General features: G+C 40.2%; 1 protein-coding gene across 1 annotated transcript in view; it reads left to right on the top strand.

Annotated features, from left to right (window-relative positions):
• The first annotated feature begins 315 nt into the window (after positions 1-315).
• The window catches only part of pde3a (phosphodiesterase 3A, cGMP-inhibited), an 85,850-nt gene continuing 76,094 nt past the window's right edge, over positions 316-10,071 (top strand). The window contains exon 1 of the mRNA XM_041997535.1: positions 316-1,920. Within this exon, the coding sequence (XP_041853469.1) occupies positions 1,006-1,920 (915 nt within the window). The 5' untranslated portion in view covers positions 316-1,005. The remainder of the gene's footprint in view (positions 1,921-10,071) is intronic.

Here is a 10,071-nt window from a genome sequence, read left to right as displayed (position 1 = left end):
CACACACACACACACACACACACACACACACGCACGCACACACACATGCACATACACACACAAAACAAAATGCATCCAATGAGATAAAACATGGTCTATAATGCCTGCTCCTATGCACCATATTCATGCCATCAAGACAGGACTGTCTGAAAGAAAATATAGGTCAAAGCCATTTTCACAGATGCTCTGCTTTTGAAGAAGCATAACTATTTAAATGTATTACATATGCAACTTTCATTAATAAAGTACCATTTTAAAAAGATAACAAAGCTCAGAGATGGAGTGAGGACTACGCCTGCGGGCTGGCTGAGGAGGATTTGGGGGTTTCACTGCTGCTTATTGTGTGGAGTAATAACTTGGGGGTGTGAATTAGCTGAGACTCGCGGCTGGTTGGAGAGCTGGTGACAAACACTCCGGATTTGCGCGTCAAAAACGCCGAGCAACGACCTGGCGGACATTCATTCCAGCAGCTCAATTCCCTCAGCTGCGGTTAATTCTCGGAAGCACAGAACGATTGTATTATTTCAAGAGGAACCGGGAAGTGGACAGACAAGTCGTTTATGGCTGAATGGTCACGAAGTGGAGCTTGTGTTTTGGACAGACTGTTGCTGCTGCACAGACGGGGCCGTGGTGGAGCCACAAAGCAAAGAGAATGACAGAACAAGTCAAAGAAGACGGCGCGCCACAAAGGAGGGCAAAGCGGGACATGCGTGCACAGAGAAGCAGTGCACTAGATCTGTAAAGCTTCTGACTTGTTCTGTCATCCAGGCGCCTTTTTATGCAGTTTGGAGCAGCAGTTCCTCATCCCGCACCTGGAAAACAAAGACAATGCATTCCCTGGCAGCACACGTCCATGCGTAAATGGAGAGACACATGTGCGTATTCCAATTCCAATGTGCCTACAATAAATGCTGTTTGTTTTGTCATTAACTCCAGTCCTGTCTCATGACCACAGTGGTATAGATGCTTTATCGACTTCCTCATACTTCATATCTGCCATGAGTGATGGCGATGCCTGCAGAGGCTTACAGTACCGGTGCGCAGAGCAGCACCTATGAGAAAAGCTTCAGCGCACCGGATCGCAATGGTTATGTGAAAACATTTGTCATCCCAGTGTGCCGTGACCGAGACTATGAGACGTGGATGAGGCTAATGTGCACGAAAATATGGAGTTCCCAGAGACTCCGGAGTGCGGTGTGCGTGGGGTCGCTGTCTGTATTTCTCGCTTTGTTGGTCAAATATGCAGACTGGGAAACTGAGGCCAGCAGCAGCGCTGACAGCTCACTCTCCCTTTCATCATCTCCTCTTCAGTTTGTTTCAGGCTGCGCGGCAGAGCTGTTGCAAACTTGCTGGAGTGTGGTTTCGCCATTGTTCACACTCGTATGTGCCTTCTTTTGGGTCGGCGTGTACCTAATCCGCTGTGGGGTGCTAATCCAGACCGCCCTCTCCCTCCTGACCTTGTGCCACCTGGGCGAAATAGCGGCGTGGTCTCTTCTCGACGGGACAGATGAGCAGCTGTTTTCATTCACGACAGCGGCCGTGGTCGTGCTCATCTGCGTGGCCACCGGCGCACTCATGGTAGCGCGGCTGAATCAGGGCATTTCGGTCATCGTTTTCATCAGTATAGTTAGGACTGTCTCACTCCTCTCGCTGCACAAAGTGCGGGCCACTTGGAGACCGTACGTAGCGTACCTGGTTGGAGTGCTGGGCATCCTGCTGGCGAGATATGCTGACAAGCTCCTTCCCGGTCAAGGGAGACACAAGGAGGGCTGTACCCCTGTGACTGGAGCCAGGGAAGAGATCCCTGTATTTAAAAGGCGCAGGAGGTCCAGTTCTGTGATAGCCTCAGACATGGCGCACAGTCAGCCTAACAGCAAGTCACATCGCCGGACCTCTCTGCCATGCATCCAGAGGGACCAGGTAAGAAGTTTCTGTCCCATTCAGATTTTATGATTTTGAAGTGTTTTCTTCCTTCCATGACGAATTTAGGCATTGACGCAATGACAAAGAAGAAGACGCAATGACAAAGGGGAAAAAAGACCCTGACTCAAATGTTTAGTTTTGATTTTATTTAAACTTCACTGTTTTATTTATTTTTAAAATTCTATTATTGTGACCACTGAGAAAGTCATATGTAGTCATAATTAAATAACAATGTCTTATGTCACAGCGTAACAACAGACGTATGATAATGAGTGGAAATGATATCAGAAGCCTAATGAAGCATTACTACAATCACTACTACACCTAACCTTTATTATTATTATTATTATTATTATTATTATTATTATTATTATTATTAGTAGTAGTAGTAGTAGTAGTAGTGTTAGTGTTAGTGTTCTCTGTAGATAGTGTATTGCTGATTGCTTGTGTGAGTTTTGAATCATTTGCTCTGATACACTTTTTGGTCACTTTCAGGCATTTTTCCAAGCAAAAATGTAACTTTTTACAGTGTTTCTGTACTTTGCCCCCACATTCAAATTCTTAAGGTAACATCTAATCAAAATGTTATTTTAAAATAACATTTAATACAATGTCTTGCAAAAAAGTATTTTTGCAACAACAAAGAAAATGTTGTAAGCTTCACACTATGATGACACTACTGGAACCTAATTCAATGGTTTATTGTACTAGTTTCTGTTTTTAGATTAAGCATCCAGTTTAGTATTTGTTACTAATGGGGTGCTATTTTTTAAATGATGCTTTCAAGTGCTGATGACAAAGCGAAGCTGAGAATATAATGTCAGTAATTCATCTCATCCCTAATTATTTATGTCAGACATTTTTTTTCCAGATGGACTGAGCCACTGCATTCTATTTTCAGCTTTTATGCCTATTGCATCACTTAATGGGGTGTTCCGTTCTTAAATCTTAAGTATGTTGTAGGATTGTGTTTGAAACCTCCTCTGATACTGGTACACATGCATACCTGTGTTACAAGTTATTGGGGATAGCAAGGGGCTTCACTCAAACAAGCCTGTATCAACTCCAAATCAATGAGCATGCTAAGCATGTGAATTGGAAACAGACGTTTTGAGTGATCAAAGCCCTGGTTGTGACCTGCAAGTGTGGTTGGGAGATGAGAGGCTGCACTGTCGACTCGACCACTTGAAAGTTGCCCTCAGCTCTTGGGGGCTAGTTAGCATTGCAGTGCGCTTGTTTGTTTTTCCTTGAGGGAAAAGACACAGATATAATAAATCAGATAAGAAAAAAACTTCCTACTGTTAACTTTTACTCCCCTTCTAATTTAGATTTGATGTTGTAGATGAAGCTTGTCAAATATAAATCTTTATTAATTTGGTTTGCTGTTGTGCCTTTGTTGGAGTGACGGAGTGAGGATTTGTCTTTGTTTTGAATGTTTGGCGAGCTGTAAAATGAGTGGAAATCGTGTGTGTCTATAAACAAGCTTGTGAGTAAATGGTAGATTATTTACACTAAGCGTAACCCTGCAAATGATAGAACCAGTCTCCTAAATGCATGCTATACATACAGTGCACATTGTTCTTTATGTCTTCTCACTTACATAAAAAATATTTTTTACTGTCGTAAATGCCCCCAATCTGTAAGATCATCTATTGAATATTCAGCCAAATTAAACCTTACACTTTCTGCCATGCTTGGTTTAAGACTGTATTACTTTTAGGGAATTAACATTATGTTACTTAAGGAACAACAAAAAAACAACCTTAAAATTAAGGCAAGGCAAGGCAAATTTATTTGTATAGCACATTTCATGTACAAGACAATTCAAAGTGCTTTACATAAAACATTTCAGCAGGGTGCAGAAAGCAATACAAGTGCATAAAAAAACAAAAAGTAAAAGAAATGCAATTAATGAAATAAAAACAGGACGAAGATGCTAAAATAAAATTGATAAAATGCAAGAAATAAAGTTCCAGTGTGGGGAAAGACAATATTAAAGCATGATTCCAGCTTAAAAGAACCAGATGTAAATTTTGACTTCTAAATAAAAACTAGTGAAATGCAGCAGAGAACAGGCATTTATTAATTTTGTTTGCTGTTGTTATAGACATACACTTATGATGTAGGTGTGCCACAAAAAGAAAAGCAAAACAAAACAAAAAAAACATCATTCCATAATGTCTAATTGACATGCATGACATCCTGATCCTTTTTTTCTTTATTTTTCTTCTGCCTTGCTCTCCTTTAAGTTGTGGACATGCACGTATTATGTTAATTGTGATATAAAAACAATGCTTAAAATAAAATTTGAAAAAGATAAAATAAAATCAAGACATTAGTAGTAACAGATTTCAACATTGCAACTATGTGATTTACCAGATAGTACTCAGTGTTTTGTCTTTAGATTTTTGCCCTTTTATTCTCAGCTATATCTTTATTAAAGCTGAGCTAGGTGGAACAATCAAACTAACAAAGTTGACAAAAGCATGCCACAACACAAACATTTCCACCAGCTGTGACTCTTCTTGGTCAGGCTGGAGCCCTCTACTGAAAGATGATCTCAATTACAGCTTTTTTGTTGTTGTTGTAGAACATAAAGTAAGCAAGAGCTCAGACTATACATTGTGTTAAAAGTGAGGATTATACAAGAGTTTCCATGACAAACACTGAGTGATCCACCATTTGTTTTCTTATTTCTGTCAGAGCTGCTGAGCAGTTGACCACTCGTAGCCTGCCTGTAATTGTACACACATGGCAAGCATATGCTGTCATGACGGTGTCTTGTCTGTGTGGTCTGTAATGTGTAAACAAGCCCATGCTGATCCACACTAGTCATCACTTCGCTCACACTGGGCTCCAGGCTCCCTGAGGCGGGGGGTCAGACATGCATGGAGGATCAGAATGCAGTCACCACATGGTGATGGGAACAGGAAGCCAGCTAATGGTGTTTTTAGCTACTTTACCTGGCCATATATATATATATAGATAGATATATAAATATATATATATATATATATATATATAGAGAGAGAGAGAGAGAGAGAGAGAGAGAGATTAATAGTAAAATGTTACAATTTCCAAGAAGTGTCTCAGTTAGATTAATTTAAGAGGATTTATCATTTTGCTGCGTTCAATAGAATAATGTTTTAAAGAAGAAGCATGACAAAGCTGAGTCCTGCACTTTGTTCGCCTAATATGGTTTACAAAACAGCTGTGCATCTGAAGTGCTTTAAGAATTGTGTGAAGCTGAGTGGAGGATTACACCTAATACTTTGTGCAGGGAAGCATCTCCCATGGATGTTAGGGGCTTCTTAAAAACGCCCTTCACATTGATGGTTATTGTGTTAGAACAGTTCATTCAGAAATAGTAGAAAGAAAAATGCCCCAGTCTTCTCATCCTCTCAAGCGTTAAAGTTTTTCCCCACCACACTGCCAAAGCAATGCTCCTAGGCTGTGCTTAAAACTTCAAGCTGTAGATTTAATAAACATGAATATTCCCTCTTTTTGATTACACTTCTGCTGCCAGCATCCATCAGCTCTCTAAATAGATCCATTTTGCCAAGCTGGGGTCTTCCTTCCCATCAAGAAAGTCATTATCAGCTGATCTGATAGCGGTTAGCGAGGGCCTCTGTGAGTTTGTTCTTTTCTTGGGTTAATACAAAATGACAGCCCATCTTTTGTGTTGCAGCTGGGGATATTGTACAGGAGGATGAGGTGTGGAATTGTGGTGTGGATCGCTTTTCGCAGCACGAAAGGAAATTCGAGTATCTCCTGCTGCAGACATCAGCACTGTCACAGACCATCCTCCCTTCACAAGCGGAGGAAAGCGGTCTGCTGTGTTCCAGCTCAGATCGGGTGTTTTTACTAAATCTACTTTGAACAGCAATGCTGAAGCAGAACCAAAGAGACAGGGGGTGGGAGTGGGAGTGAGCTGCTCTTCGGACCATTCCCTTTATAAAGTAATGGATGCCACTCCCTGTACTTTCAGGAACTCCACCCCTTTGCACAGCACTCTGTTCTCTCCTCTCACTGACACCAACACAAATATTGTCCCAACCAGTGGAGGAAATTCTTTCTTCACTTGGATGATAAAGATATTCTTGAAATCTATGATAATGACTTCCTGTGGAATGGGATCCAAACACAATTACCGCTGCTGTTGTAAATGCTTCCTCGTACTCTATTTTTGCTGCACCATCCATAATTGAATTGTGTTTTAGATGGAGGAGGTTGTTGATAGCCTGCAGGGCAGTGATTTACCACCGCACACTCTCATCCTGAGTTGCTTGTTTGTATTCTAAACACACTGCCTCGTGGGATATGATGTTTTTTTTTTTTTGTTTTTTTTTTTCTATTTTTTTGACTGGACGTTTATCCGGGTCAGAAATGGCCCCACTGAAAGTCTCGCTTCGTATTTGGAAAGGAAGCATGCACCAGCGTGGGGTTGTGTCTTATTATTGGATGATCAACTTCACACTTGAAATCCCCATTCAGTCCCAGAGCATTAGCTGTGCTATGCGGGTGTGAGGAGGAGGCAAGCCGTGGAGGAATTGGGATAGGGATGAAAGTAGGTCATTCGAGGTTTTGTTTAGTAGCCAGGCAAAACAGCAGGCTTACTCTTACCCCCCTGAAAGTATTGCTTTGACTGATGCAGCTTTGCAACTTTTAGCATGTTTGTGCTCCAGATTTGTGTGTGGTACCTCTACCATATTAGCCACAGCACATTGGGTTTTAGCTACCAGGTATTACTGGACAATTTGGGCCTTTTATGAGTGGAAGCCTGGCTGGTGATATATTGTATTGTATTGCCTGTATGGTAAAGATGAAGCTTTAATCACCTGTTAAGATTCGGTTCTGCAAAACACTGGCTTACCCCTTCTGAAGTGTGTTAATTAATCAAATTTAAAGGTACTGTAAGGTATTTTTTTGTGTTGTTTTTGAGAGGCATAGGCTAGGTTTTTCTTATTATGTCTGGTAGTTTTGTCAGACTAAGCTAACATACTCTTGGCTGTACTTGACCTTTATCCTACAGACATGTGATCACTATCCTTTAAACCTGTATTTGGCCATTTCCTTATTTTACTCTCTGAACTCTCTGTGATGTTTTTCCAGTTTTCCCAAATCCCTACAACCAAGTTGGAGAAAAAAAAGTGATTATCATCTGCAGTAATAATGATCTAAACTACAGCAATAAGATCTAAGTTACAATAAAGCAGAATTATCCTTTTAGACCTACTGTAGACGGCTTATTCATTGGTGTCCAATTCTTTCATTACCTTCATTTGCAAATACAAGAGTAGCTCATATTCTTTCCTTGCATCTCTGATCATCTAAGCCAATTGAACCAGAGACCCAGGACTAAACTAAATACCCCTCTTCCCTCTTCCTTCTTCTCTCTAACTCTGGCAGAAATACACTCTGCTTCCCTACTGATTACCATGGAAATTGTGGACGTCTGTGTGTGTGTGTGTGTGTGTGTGTGTGTGTGTGTGCAGTGCAAGCTGCTTGATGGCTGCCAGCTGCTGCAGGCTGAGAGGTTGAATCTGTTCTGAGAAACATGGAGGGCCTCCAACCACAGACGCAACCTAATGCAGCTGAAACTGCTGGACAGGCACAAGCCTCCAGTTCTGACACACATTGTTCATATTAACACCTCAGCTTCCTCATAACTGGCTTACATTTGAACAGAGTGACACAACCTGAAGTGATTTATGCATTTTCTGCGTGTTGAAGGGTAGATTACATGCCATACTTTCTTCTGCTCTCTGTTCTAGGCTGAGGTAATTATGTCACTCAGGTTTTCTGAATTACTATAAAAAGATGGACGGTTTAAGTGAACAGAATGTTCCCGACTAAAAATTGTGTTTGAGGAAACAATGTGGATGTTTGAGAAGAGTACGTGAATGTCTGTGCTCATGTCCAAAAGTGTTGTGTAAGATGCAAAGATGCATACGTGTTTATGTTTAAAGAAAGACTTGGATGCATCTGGCTGTGTTACTCTGAGCGTACACATGGATACTGTAGAACAGAATATTTAGTACATAGTCAAAGAGTTTTTAAATCATTACCATAAAAATTCAGTTGTTGATCATTTATTTAAAGACATGAAAATGTGTTTTTTTTTGGAATCGTTTTGCCACAGCAGACCCAGTGTTGTTACACATGTGTTGCTGAAGTATTACAAACTGGTTGAAAAATTATAGTTATAATTGAAATAAATAAATAAATAAATAAAAAACAATGAAGAGAAGAGTGAATGTTTGTAAGTTACAAACTGTTCTGTCCTTTTAAAAACTAGTATTAATTGAAAAATATAATGAACACTGTCAACAACAATATAAAAAACAGTATAAAATCTGTGTTTTTTTCCAGGAAGATAGTTCTGAACTGGCATGTCTCCCTCATAATATCTGTTTAGGGTGTATTATGTCTCAGTGTGCTGCTGGCCTCCATTGCCAGAAGAGTTCACACGATTGCTCTGATATTGTCTTAAAACTTTTGGAATCATTTATTTTATAGAAGATATAGAAGATGTCTAAACACATTCAGTCTTATGAGAGAATCCTTAAAATATAACAACAGAAAAAAAAAATCAAAGAAAAAATTAGAATTAAAATCTAAAATGTATTTCCACATGTATCCTATTATTTTATTCAAACAACAAGGAAGAAATGCTTTGGCTTTTTATGGGATGATGTGCACAATACGGGGTATGGCAGCACACTGTTAAAAGGAAATAAATGCAGCTCAGACTTTTAGGTCTATTTATCATCTGAAGGGCTTTTTTTCAGTCACACGAGGATCCCACCTTTAGGACAGTAATCCGTTACATGTAGAGACATTCCTGCGCTCACCCCGTGGCTACATGAATAGGAATGTGCAGGTTGAGCAGGAGCCTGAAGGACAGGCTTGTGGGCTCATTCAGTCTAGCCCTCCCCTGCCCCTCTTTACACACGGTGACTCGAGCCAACACCACCATCCGAGGCTGTCACCAGGTGTACAGCTGGCCTCTGCTGTATGAATGGACACTCTCACATTCCCCCCGGGAAGTGTGTGCTGAAGAGTATGTGTGCATGTTCGTGAAAGGAGGTGGAAACTGAGGGTAGAGGGGGAAAGTGGACTCCTAAATGGATGGAGTGGAATGTGCCCCAAACAAATGGAAGAAACAACTACTTTTTTTCCCCCCTTTCACAGTGCTCACATTTGGGACAGCAGTGTCCCAAAAATTGATCTCATAGCCTTTCATCTGCGCCTAAGTTCAGAGAGGAAGTTCAGTTCTTCCCTCAGGTCCAGCGTGGCCGTTGTGTCTGTTAAAAACAGAGTGGGCTGCAGTTGCCGCTGCTATGAGTCATTTAACAAGCAGGAACATTTTGAACATTTTGAACCCATCTGACTGGAGCTGTCCAATAAATCCAAACAGAGTCAACTATTAATTGATCATATATTTTAAAAACATGACAAGGAAGGAGTGTGACAGTTTTTACAGAGAGATGTAAAAGTCAGCATCCACCACTAAGAGGTCAGAAAATCAGAATAAATCTCTAAAGGAGTTCTTTTTCGCATTTTTTTGTGGGGCTACTGCTGATCTGGCAGGGAGACCCGGACTAGTTGCAGGTGTCTAAAAAATTGTTTTTATATACGTACTGGACTCCTAAAATGTTCTAAATGTTCTTTTTGCTCATGGGTATGTTACTTTCTACTCACTTGGTGGCAATGGTTTGTCTGTTCACAACATAACTCAAAATGTTTTGGACAGATTGTGATGAAATTTTCAGGAAATCTCAGAAATAGAACAAGGAACAAGTGATTAGATTTTGGGGATGATCAGGATCACTACCTGGATTCAGGGATTTTTTTTAAAATGATTCTTTAGAATGAGGAGATATGGATAATTTTGCCATTAGCTCTTCTAACAAATAATAATAATAATAATAATAATAATGCTCACAATCATAGGCAAAAAATAAATAAATAAATAAAACAAAATAAAATAAAATAAAAAATACTGTGGTTTTCAGAGTTCTGCGCACTCTGAGTGCTTCTAGTTGTGGATATGTTTAGATAAATGTAGCACTGATATCACATAGCAATTAGTCTGTTCAACTATTCTTACTGTTGTACTGAAAACACATTGATTTCCATTGTGTA

The sequence above is a fragment of the Melanotaenia boesemani genome, chromosome 10 (genome assembly GCF_017639745.1).
Source record: "Melanotaenia boesemani isolate fMelBoe1 chromosome 10, fMelBoe1.pri, whole genome shotgun sequence".
Taxonomy (NCBI): Eukaryota; Metazoa; Chordata; class Actinopteri; order Atheriniformes; family Melanotaeniidae; genus Melanotaenia; species Melanotaenia boesemani.
The sequence above is the reverse complement of the archived record's forward strand: the minus strand, read 5'-3'. Positions and strand labels throughout refer to the sequence as shown.